Genomic DNA, 12934 nt, shown 5'->3' with positions numbered 1-12934 from the left:
GAAAAACAAAATTTTAGTTGCATTTTATCCACGACACAAATGAATGAAATACGGAATACAAAAAGAAATCTAAATATAAAATGTATGGTGAAAATAAAAAAATTAAAATAATATATCTGTGATGTAATGAAAAGAAAATACATACTTTTACACGTATTTGTCTTCAGTTTTCCTATGATAAAAAAAAATTTAAACATTACTTTTTATCAAAATTATTAAAATAAAAAAAATGTTGATAGTGTATATTATTCACGTATTGATATTTTGATGTGTATATTAAGCTTAATTTAGCAATTGTTTTGTTTTTTCATGCGCCTTTATTCGCATTTTTTTTTTTTTTTTTGGTTTTGTGTTATAATTTCATTACATGTTTAGTGAATAAATTTGATTAGCTTTTAATCAGCAACAAAGTTATCAAACAATATACATATATACTTTTAAAATGTTTTCCAGATAAATTTAAGTGAGAAAACTAATAACACTTAGGGAGGTGTCAATAGCAATTTGATAGGTAAAAGCCAATAAGCCCAAAAAACGCCCATGCCCAGGTTTTGCTTCCAGCAGTCCCATGATTAGCAGTTGCATCTTCAAAGACCAAAAAGACTAAAATATTCTTTCTCCCTGCACCACGCTTTGGTTGCCGTTACAATCATTGTCGTTGTGGTGTCTTTTTCAAATCCTTGTCGTTGAATCTCGTAATGACAACATTGTTTCGGTTGTTACTGGTACTCAAAAATATATTTATATTATTTTTATCATTAAAGACAATTTAACAATCTTTATTCTTCATCTATTAAAACATTTTTTAATCTATTATATTAATCAAATTTCTCACAAATTTTAAAAATTTTATTTTTAAATTTACTTTCCATTACTTCCAAATTTTTTCCAAAAGAACAACATACACTTTACATTTAAATCTATTCATTTTCTCTTCTTCAAATCATCTCTTTCAAATCCTTGTCGTTGAGTCTCGTGATGACAACATTGTTTCGGTTGTCATTGGTACTCAAAAATATATTTTATATTATTTTTATCATTAAAGGCAATTTAACAATCTTTATTCTTCATCTATTAAAACATTTTTTAATCTATTATATTAATCAAATTTCTCACAAATTTTTAAAAATTTTATTTTTAAATTTACTTTCAATCACTTTCAAATTTTTTCCAAAAAAACAACATAATATTGATTCATTTTCTCTTCTTCAAATCATCTATTTCAAGTAAACAAACCTTGAATTATATGATAATTTCTCTTTCTACATCTCCCTCTATCTCTTTATCCATATCTTCGATATTGATTAAGTTTATATATTCTAACACTACATTCTCTTGTGTCAATGACAACTATAACATAATATTCAATGAAATGGTGATGATAGCGTTGCTCCCAACTTCTTTAATACAAATAGAAAACTTGTTTTGAAACTTTTGTTTTCAAAAAATATTTCATAAGTTTTATTGTTTTGAAAATTTTGTTTCAAGACTCTCCTGAATATTAAAATAGTTTAAATATAATTTTTGATTTATTTAAGTAATTTTTAAAGATCACAATGGTAATTCGAGTTTTAAACTCAAAAGAAAACAAATACCTCAAATATAATAATTAATCATTACAATCTTGTCTCAATTCTAAATTAGATGACAATCTTATCTCGGTCATTTGAATCATAACATATATTTTTTAAAAGGTTTATTTTAAAAAGTTTATTTCAAATATTTTTTAGAAATTTTCAAAATAGATAATTCATCATAATGAAATACAGGATAAAGGGTATCATCATCATTTTAAAGACAGTGAATGCAGGTAATAATTATGGAGATGCAAGAAAACAACATTAAAGCAAGTAAATGCCCCCGAATATTGCATTACAGAGTCAGTTATGAACACATATTTTCATTACCAAATCAGAATAAGACCTACGTATTGGAGTGAAATTTGTTTGAAGTGGATTTTAGATCTAACTTAACCCTCAAAATAAATATTATTAAGATCGGTTCTAATCATAGTTTTGATACCATGTTAGAAGTGAGTTTTAGGTTTAACTCAACCCCCACAAAACTGGTTTGTAAGGTGAGTTCTGCACCTCACTTATATATTATAAATTGATCTTATCTTTAGTAACTTTCAACAAAATTGATTTTTTTTAAAACAAAATCTTATATCGATAAAATAAGAAATGAACATGTGTTTATATAAACATAAAATATCTTTATTTATAATATTGTTGAAAATTCAAGTGTTAATTTAAATTTCACATTAAATATAAATGAGAAAATAAAACACTGTATAAAGATGAAAAATCAAAAAACATTTAGATGGCAAACCTTCCAAATTAACGAAGATTTTTTTGGTATTCCGTTTTGGACATATGGTGCACATGGGAGGCGGTGTGGAGAACATGGCTAACACAAACTGTAGATGAAAAACAGAAAAACTGATGATTCACGACAGAACATAACTGAGTCAAGGTCGGAGTCACGCATGTAGTTGAACCGTCTTGCGCAAGCTATTCACAACTAATATAAACATATTTATGACCAACGCTTCCTCATGACCATGAATCAGAAGTGAAACGCGTTGAAAACAAAGACATTCTACATTAAATAATAATCAAAACAAACCCTAAATTCGACCTTTGAATATGAATTGAACGTGAGATATTATGTGCCGTACTTTCCGTCGGTCCGAGGAAATACTATGTTTTATGTGCTGCATTTTTTTTTTTGTCTCCCATTCATATTACTATATTTTGTTTTCTTATTCTTCCTTCACATATAATCCACTTTACTTTCACATATAATCTGCTTTGACTCGTATAGTTTTTTAAGTATGAGAGATAAGACTAATTAAATGTATATAAATAAATATAAACCTATTTTACAATTAATTTTATAGACTTAAAATTCATTTTTACTACGATAAAATTAGATTTAAAGTGCACTTCTAAATTTTTTTTAAGAATTATTCCTTGAGATAAGTAAAAGTTCAAACTTGCATGAAAAACTGACTTAAATCAGGTTTTATTTTTCAACATAAAAGATGGACCAGTCGTGCAGTTAATGCTTGAGAGTCAAAAGATCAAAATCAATCTTTTCTTTGTCTACAAACAAACAGTTGTATGATTCTTTTTAATATCACTTTCTGTTTTTCATGAATGGTTGAAAGTACTATCTCATGTCTATTTTTTTTAATGTAAATTAAGATAAAATGTGCAATTAAAAATATTAATCAATTTTTTAAAAAAATAATTAATTTGTTTAATTTATATTATTCATTGATTTCATATTATTAAATATATTATCTTTATTTTTTATTATTATTTAGTTTACTTTTATTTTTTAATTATATTTTAGACTTAATTTATATTAATTCTTTCTATTATATATACAGTACAGTATATTATTTGTATATTCAAACAATATCCTTTCTTATTTCTACCTACTTCGAAATCTAATCATAATCATCACGTAATTTTATATTAATTTTTGAATTCTAATCATAATCGTTACTTAATTTTACATTAATTATAGTCATACTCATATATTGTATTATTGCCCTAATCATAAAATTAGTAATACTTGTAGTGATAATGATTTTCCACATACTATGTGATCAAAATTTTTATACAATAAAATATATAGAATATAAAGTTTGTGATCATATCACACTTTTTTTTCGAGTAACATAACTCTTAAATATCAAAGTTTTGCATATATTCCTCTAATTGTGTTCAAGTTTAAAAAGTTTTAGTGAAAAAATCCTAATTATGCGATGACATGTTAGGAAGTAAAATTTAAAATAATAATTTTGGAAAAATTTTGTTTTATTTTATTTTAATGATAATACATGTTAATGGTTATGTTGGCACAAATTGTGCTTTGGGTTAAATTAAAAAAAAATTGCAATAAAAAAAATATGCATTCAACATTAAAGATATGAGGAATTTTTATTTTGTATTTTTTATGCTAACATTTAATTAACAACTATCAAGGCAAAGATAAAGGAAGATAAAGGAAGGAAGTTGGAACTTTTAACCCTAAATCTTTATCTTAGGTGCAATTTATATTAAGAAATTTGGAAGAAAAATCCATTGAAAATGGGAAAAAAATTTGGAGGTGCGTGCTTCACAACATAAGAAGAAGAAACATGAATATAACATAAAATAGTACATTGGGTAACATAACATGTTTATTTTTATAAATTTCATCACGTTTATAATACCTTAATTGACTTAATAAACATGACATTTCTCAGATTAGTTGATTTTGTTTCTTAGATTGTTATTCATAAAACCATTTTTTTTATAGGTTTAAACCATTTAGTTGTCCCTATTTTTGGAAGGTTTTCCCATTTTGATCCCCGTCTTATTAGAATCCTCAATTGAGTTCCTATAAATTTCAATCAATTAAGCTTCTGCCGTTAAATTTAGTTACGGAGTTAACTTTTTTGTACAGCTGGAAAGATAACCTGTTAATTTCTGTAAACATGGCCTATTTAGAGTTGAAATGTGGCATGAATTAGAGTTGAAATTGATTGAAATTAACACTTATGAGACTCAATTCATGTCACGTTTAAACTCTAAATAGGCCACGATTATAGAAATTAACAGGTCATCCTCCCAGTTGTGCAAAAAAAGTTAATCTCGTTAACTAAATTTAACGGCAGAGGCGAGGATCAAAATAGGAAAACCTCACGAAAATAAGAACAACTAAATGGTTTAAACTTTTTTATATTCATCTGATTGTGTGGTTGTGTACATCAATATATGCTTTTGGCAAAAACAACATACATGACCCATAACTCAAATTATATATAGAAAAGCTATATATGTTGTGAAAAAAACTATAAACCATGTTAATATTTGTTATACTATATATTATATGCTAAAAAATTGTATATAATAATAATAATAATAACAATAATAAATCTATAATATAAGACCATCAAATCAATCAAAATTTGATATGCTTTTTTCATATTAAGCTAGATGTGCATTTGTTACTGTAGAGAATAATTTGCATGGATAGATTTGTGATTTATTTTATGATTGTTTCCATGAATTTGCGTAGATGGATTTGGGGATATAAAATATTTTCATTCCTCACTCATAGAGGATATTTGAAGATGATTATAATGAAAAATCATTCTTACCCCCTTATATGGAATAGCTTCTACACGGTGGGTGCATGCACTATTGTAACAAGAGAATCCATTCTAATTATGAAATTTAGGTAATTTTAATAATAATAATAATAAATATTGATAATAAATATAATAATAATATTATTATTTCAATTTACTAAATTACAATTTTTTACATTTTAAAAATTAATTTTTATTTTTTTCATCTTATAAATTTTTTTACAATTATATATAACATCGACAATTATCATTTTATATTATTTTTACTACTAAGAGTATTTTGGCAATCTTCAATTTCTACCAATTAAAGAAATTTTTGTTATCTGTCACATCAATCAAGTCCTACACTAATTCTGGCAAACTTTACTTCTAAATCCACTCCCACTCACCTCCAAATCTATTTAAATAAACAACAAAAAATTTACCTCTAAATTCCCTCAAATCCATCCACTCACTTTCCTCCACCTCTCCTTCAAATGAACAAAGTATTAGTATTTTTATCACCTGAAATCATATTTACATGATTAACCATAAAGCCAAAATACCTTTATTAACATAAATTTTTGTGTTTATATTATCACTTAAAACCTAATATCCTCCTCAATATCCCTGAATCACCTATCAAAAGTCATCTAATCATTGATAGTCCGTCTTCGTATATTTATATATATATATATATATATATATATATATATATATATATATATCCTAACATATATAATTATTTACTTTAATTAATATTTTTTAATTTCAAAAGAAAAATAAATTGATAAAATAAAAATAGCAAGTGTCAATATCGTTTTTTGTCCAAGTAAGTCAATAAAAATAAATAAAATAAAATAATTAGAAAATAATAATTAATAGTAGGTAAAAAATTGAAAAAAAATAAAATAAATTTTCTTTATATATATATATATATATATATATATATAATTTTCAAATTTTAATTTAGTGCAAGAACAAGAATTTTATGCATATTTTTACCTTCTTTAATTTTCATGCCCACAAGACACATTAGAAAATATTTTTTAAATATTAATTTTTAGATAAAGGTATGTTTTTAACATAGTAATAATTTGAATCAATATTATGTCAATAATTATAAAAAGATGTTGATTATAATTAGAAATAATATCTTTATATTATATTACAATTTGTTGTATTGGTTTCTTTTTAAAAGAGAAATATATAATCCTAAAAATTGACAAAGTTTCTATAAATAATTATAGTCAATGTCTTAGAAATATATTGTAATCAAGACCATTTCTTTCTCCATTTTGTTCATTATCAATTAATTCACAATTTAAGCAAGATTATCATAATATTACAATATGTGTATATAAATATGCACATGCCATAGAAAAAAAAAGAGAACATAAAAAAATACAAAGAGACATACATAAAAATATAGAAAGAGTGGAGAAAAGTACAGAAGAGAATAAGTTCTCACATTACAGGACTCTGTCAACAATTACTAAAAAAGAAATAGTTGGAGTACGGAAAGATGGAAAGGTATATCACCTCCATTTCTTTTTCTTTTGATTTGGGTGTTATATTATATGCACTTTTATTTTTAACTTTAACATTTTCTTCTAAGGACATTATTTTGGTGGGATTAAGTTAGACTTAAAAGTCTATTTCTTAGCATGGTATTGGAGGTAGGTTAAAGTCTATTTGCGATATTTATTATTTGTTGGCTATATTCTTCCACCCACTATCAATTAGATCACTATCGGACCACCCATTAAATTTTAGTAAAATAAAATTAGGTAGGTGGGTTGGTAGGCCAATCCGGCCCACCACGGGTTCAATCCGCATGAGCTGGGTTTAAATCTGACCCACATAAAAAAAATACAAAATTTTCAAACCCAACTTGGTCCAAACTCGTGGTGGGCCGGGTTGGCCTGCGGGTTGCGACCCATTTTGACAGCTGTAACCAATTTATAGTTATAAGTAAGTGTAAACCTCATCTTACAAGTTAGTTTTGAGGGGTTGAATTAGGCTTAAAGTCCACTTCTTAAAAACTAAAATTCAAAAATTAAATAATATTATTTCTCATTCTAAACGAGAATAAGGAGTGAGATCCATGCTTGTCGGACCCATAAAACAAAAAATATTTTTGTTTTTTTATAATATTATTTTTGGGGAAAATTAAATATTTAGAAAAACTATACCAACTTTGTACAGTGAATTAAAGGTATTGCCTGTGGTAGAGTACTAACACCTTCATTACGCGTAATTGAAAATTCAGTTTTCATAGATCATATTTTATTTTATAATTTTCCATAATTTTTCAAAATAAACTTTTTTTTAAAATTCGTTTATTTTTTTTTTGTCGTCTTATTACGATTTCAATTGTGACAAGAAGGATAAAGTTTTTTTTTTTATATAAAATACAAATGGATGAAAAATATTTGTATTTGAAAAATTACATAGTTTAAGTTAAAGAAAAGAAATAGAAATATAAATAAAAATGAATGAAAAATACTGTAAAGAGACTTGGTCTACTTGGATTTTCCTTTCTTATGAAACACATTAAACTAATTCTCTCACTTCTCAGTTCTTCCCCCTCCACTCAACAAAAAAAAGTGTTATCAAAAGTATTTCGGTTTTTAATTTAAAAACTAAAAAATGGCAATATTTAAAATGGTATTATTTCGGACTGCCGCTTTAAAATATAGTTTTTCTTTTCCTATCTCTAAAGACAAATTAAAATGTCCGATTAGATTTTGCATTGATATAGGACCCATAAAAAAAATAGCATGCTTTGAGTTTTGACTAATTCTGTTTCTTTCACATCACCGCGTGTAAACTTTTCACATACTCATGTAACACTTTCTGCAAGTCACACAGTATCATTTTCCAATTCCTGAATTCAAAATAACCCATTTATGGGGCTCTTTGGCCAAGTAAATTTCCCACTTTCCTATTCAAACTAAATTCAGTCATGGTAATAAAAATTCCAAAAGGGTCACAATTTTCTGCAATCTCTGTCCTTTACGTATTTGAAAGTGCCTTCTATGACAATTTTCCACCCTTTTCCTGTCTTCAACACTCCTGCCTTATATAAGAGAGAACAGAAGTGCGCATTTCTATCACTAAACCCAAGAAAACTCAACTCCTATCCATATATCTATCCTTGCAAAAAGGATCCTCACTTCGTGTACTTTAAGGTGATTGATTGTTCAGTTTTCAGTTGGAAATATGCCTTTTGCATGTCTCATTGGAAACTGTCATATGTTTTTAAGGTTCTGTTATACCATAATGTAGTTTATTTATCGATGATTCAGAGTTAGGAATTGGGTTGAATTTTGTTAAAGCATTTTGAATCAAGGATTGACTTGGTCTACTTGGATTTTCCTTTCTTTGGGTAGTGGTAGCGTTGCTCTTGGGGTAGGGAGAGTTAAAGATTATGACTTTATGAAAATGGCATGTTCATGAATTTGATGCATTAAATGGGTCACTACTGATAAGGAAAGGTCTTCTTCTCCTTAAATATTCAGCAGTGTTTGTGAAACTCTAACCAACCCAGTGCTTGTTAAATATTCAGCACTACTTATTTGCCAGCTTCAAGGTTGTGCAAATGGTGACAACTGTAAGGCCTCTGGACTATGAGTCAAAGGAGGCCGAGACCACCTTCAGAACAATGAGCTTCAACAAGTGCAGAAACCTTGATGACTTTTATAAGCCTGATGAGTTGGATGAGGTTATTACTGAGAATACAAGCTCAAAGAGAAAGAAGGCCGGGAATCTGAAGCTGCAAACCACATTCTCCTTCAAATATCTACTTTCTGGTAATTCTGATTCAAATGAGGAAGTTGATGGCTTGTTCAATGAACAAGGCCCCCCATTTGTTTTTCCAGAATCAGAAATTTTGTTTTCATCAAAGCCCGTTGGGGAGCTTGATGTTGCTGCAATCAAGCTGCAGAAGGTTTACAAGGGCTACAGAACCAGAAGAAATCTTGCAGATTGTGCAGTTGTCTGTGAGGAGCTATGGTTTGTTCAATAGGCATCTTTATGAGATATCTTTTGTGCTTAAGGGAATTTACGTTGATTTTAATTTCTATGCTATTCCTAATAACTATTTTTTTATCAGATGACAGTAGAAAAATTATGTTTTTCAGTGTATATATATACTGTTTTTTTTTTTCAATTAGAATTCAATGATTAGGGTTGGTTTAGTGCTTAATCAATTTGAAATCTTAATTTCAGGTGGAGAGCCTTAGATTTTGCTGCTCTTAGCAGGTGTTCCCCATCAAATTTTGACTCTGGTAAATCAGAATCAGCTAGTTCAAAATGGGCAAGAGCTAGGACCATGGCTGCTAAGGTACCCCTTTTGTGTGGGAAGCAAGAATCTCTGAATAAATATTGTTTGCTTTAATAATTTAGCCATTGGTTTCCAATAAAATACATTGGTTGCTTGAAATATAATTGACTTGACACAACTTGTCTTTTCTAATTATATGTTTGACTGGGACCACAGAGACAAATTCAAATTTCTCATTCTCTTTCCGACCATTTTCCTTTTAATATTTTCTCATCTAAATATTTTTTCTTTTTTTCTTTTGTGCTATTGGTAGGTGGGAAAAGGTTTGTGCAAAGATGATAAGGCGCAGAAATTAGCTCTAAGACACTGGCTTGAAGCTGTAAGCTCGTGTTCACATCTTGATTAACTTCACAGTTTTAAATTCACATATATCAAGCTAAGATTCCCTTGTGTTTTTTCAGATTGATCCACGTCACCGTTATGGACACAATCTGCACTTATACTATGATGTTTGGTTTCATAGCCAGAGTACACAACCTTTTTTCTACTGGTAAAATTGATTAACAGAATAAGACACTTTCTGCAGAAAAGTTTGAGCACACTGCTGATTTTAATTTTCTGATTTCGTAATTACCTGTTATGTGACATGAAGGTTGGACGTTGGAGATGGGAAAGAAGTAAACCATAAGGAGTGCCTAAGAAGTGAATTGAATAAGCAATGCATAAAGTATCTTGGACCCGTAAGTTTGTTTCACCTCATCTATTTGACAATGCCACATATAAACAACATATTGTGAGACTTTTATGCATTCTTATTTGAAGGTGTTATGGACTTTTAATGCATAATCTTTGGTCAATTTTAGAGTGGCAGTGGTGTAGGAATATTGCCTAGCTAGCTATGTTGACTACAAAATCAAATTTAGGCACAAAATTCATTGATTAGCAAACATCCAACGAGGCATTTTTGCATGTGCATTCAATATACAAAAAATACTTAATTTATAGTTACAACTTTTTGAAATCATCTTTTATACTATTCAATTGCTTTGACTCTAGACTATTTTAGCAGCCACCAGAATTCACTTTGTTGCTTGAAAATGCAGAAAGAGAGGGAAGCCTATGAAGTGGTTATTGAGAAAGGAAGGCTAGTTTATAAAAGGAGTCAGAACCTTGTTCACACTGAGGAGGGATCTAAGTGGATTTTTGTTCTCAGCTCTTCAAGAATTTTGTATGTTGGTGAGAAAAAGAAAGGCCAATTTCAGCACTCAAGTTTTTTGGCTGGAGGTGCTACTATTGCTTCTGGAAGATTGGTTGCCCAACATGGAGTTATTGATGTATGACACGTGTTTTATTCATCATTATTCAACATAAAAGTAAATTATTTTGTCATTATCCCAGTTTATTTTTGTAATCCTGTGAAAATGGGAAGCATTCACAGCACAGAAAGAGAATTTAAGGAAAAGTTAAAAGTCCTTTTAGTTTCTTTATATGTACATAAATTGATGCCATTTATTCCTATTCAGGCTATATGGCCCTACAGCGGTCATTACTGTCCTACAATGAAGAACTTTAGGGAATTCATTGCGTTCTTGATTGAACATGATGTAGACTTGACCAATGTAAAGGTGAGTGAACCACTTCAAGCCATTTTTCTCTGTAGATTGGTTACTTATCCTTTAAGCGAATAACTAGATAAACTTGAAAGCAAGTGCATAATGTGTAACATTCTGTAATATGATGGTTTCCTTATGCAGAAGTATGCAATTGATGATGACATTCCACCTTCAAAACCTGCTGATGAGGAGCTACAGTTTGGATCAAAAGTGGCTAGTTCAAGTGGCTTTACCATTGCCAAAAGTGGCAGTGAAGAGAATATAGGTGAATCTGGCAGCACCAATATGCAAACTTCAACAGTTAAAGAGAGGAAACCATTGTCAAGAAAATGGACAACTGGAGCTGGTCCTAGAATTGGATGTGTGAGAGAGTACCCTGCAAAACTCCAAGTTAAGGCACTTGAACAGCTGAATATATCACCTAGAGTCAACCATGGAAAAGTAGCAGCCAAAGCACCTATTCCCTCACCAAGGCCTAGTCCAGAAATCCACCTATCTCCAAGACTTGTGCACATGGGAATTCCTAGTCCATGAATAGTTTGCACAAATCACATACCTCTTTTGGATTCAATGTTTAGAATCTAAGATATAGATCACACACACCAGACAGCAGCATCTAACCCATGATTTATTTTTTCATTTAGTTTTTTTCTGTTTTGGCCATATCTTTTGGTCATTCAGCTTAAGGAGAATCAATTTTTTACACCTCATTTCTTTTACCCAATTGTATTTTATGAGTTGGGTCAATCTTGCCTGGTTGTAAGTCAAATACCATTTTTCAAAAAGAATTTCTTTACACTTTTTGGCACTGTGTTCTATCTTCCTCACTAAGCTTTCTCCACCACTCACCAGCAGTCACAATCATGGTTTGGAGAGGAGGCATTGCGTCAGTGATGTGAAAATGTGAAAAATTGGTATAATATTCCACATACAGATAACATGGACACACTGAAAGCAAGTCATGCATTGTTAGCCCATTGATAGAGTGACATGTAATGCCAATGCCATGATTGGTGATGTTGTTGTACTCTGCATTTTCATTGGCTGAAGCATTTCAAAGTCAAAACTTTGCTTTGTGTTGCCAAAAACAAAAACAGAGACAAAAAGGGGTCAAGATTTGGTTTGGTTCAAAGACATGAGTGTCTCCTAGTCACCAGCCAAATTGACCACATTCCACAAATTAGGCCTTAGATGATATTATAGAATATTTTCTACCATAAAGATTGAAACTTTCTTCCTTATTCTTCTTAATTCATGTGAATTTTATTCCTTTAACCCAATTCCATGTTCTGGGAAATTAAGCTGATGAATCAAAGGAAATTCTCAACCTTCGATAAACGAACTAAAAATTCATCACCAATTTCATTGGTTGGTTTTGTAATAACATGTAAAAAGGTGTGATTTTTTTTCTTCCACTTATCAAAATGGAATGAAGTTTTGGAAAGTTGAATTTTTCTTCTTCTCTAGATTGAAAATTATGCATGTATTGGTGCGATTTATAACCAAACAATCCTTTAATAAAGCAAATAAAGCAATTCCAATTTTGAGTTTCTTTTCTAGAAAAAGGAGGAACTTTCTTTCAAGTACACTTCTTTCTTTTTTTGGCAAATTCATAAGGATGTGAATACAATCATAAAGGAGGCCATTTCAATTAGATTGAATTAAAATAAAATAGGATAAGACATGTTTTTCACATGTTTTTTTAATACGATGAAAAGTTAATCATTTTTATATAGTAATTATAACTTGGTTTTAATTTTAATCAAGTTTATATAGTAATGCAAACATTGCCACATTAAAAATATAATTACAACATTAATTTATCATATATATATTTTTAATAAAAATGTATTGTATATGTATGAAAATAAAATCTACAATACCTGTAATATAAAATATATAATA

At 28.9% G+C, this 12934-nt stretch overlaps 1 protein-coding gene across 1 annotated transcript; it reads left to right on the top strand.

The window, feature by feature from the left end:
* Positions 1–8066: 8066 nt before the first annotated feature.
* LOC106773785 (IQ domain-containing protein IQM1) lies at positions 8067–12240 on the top strand. The gene is made up of 9 exons (XM_014660535.2): positions 8067–8322; positions 8700–9145; positions 9362–9476; positions 9730–9795; positions 9878–9966; positions 10069–10156; positions 10520–10750; positions 10940–11041; positions 11171–12240. The coding sequence occupies exons 1-9, from the start codon at positions 8170–8172 to the stop codon at positions 11561–11563; spliced, it is 1683 nt and encodes a 560-aa protein (XP_014516021.2). The 5' UTR covers positions 8067–8169; the 3' UTR covers positions 11564–12240.
* Positions 12241–12934: the final 694 nt, after the last annotated feature.

This window comes from Vigna radiata, chromosome 9, assembly GCF_000741045.1.
Source record: "Vigna radiata var. radiata cultivar VC1973A chromosome 9, Vradiata_ver6, whole genome shotgun sequence".
NCBI lineage: Eukaryota > Viridiplantae > Streptophyta > Magnoliopsida > Fabales > Fabaceae > Vigna > Vigna radiata.
Note: the sequence above shows the minus strand (reverse complement) of the source record. Positions and strands in the feature narration are given on the sequence as shown.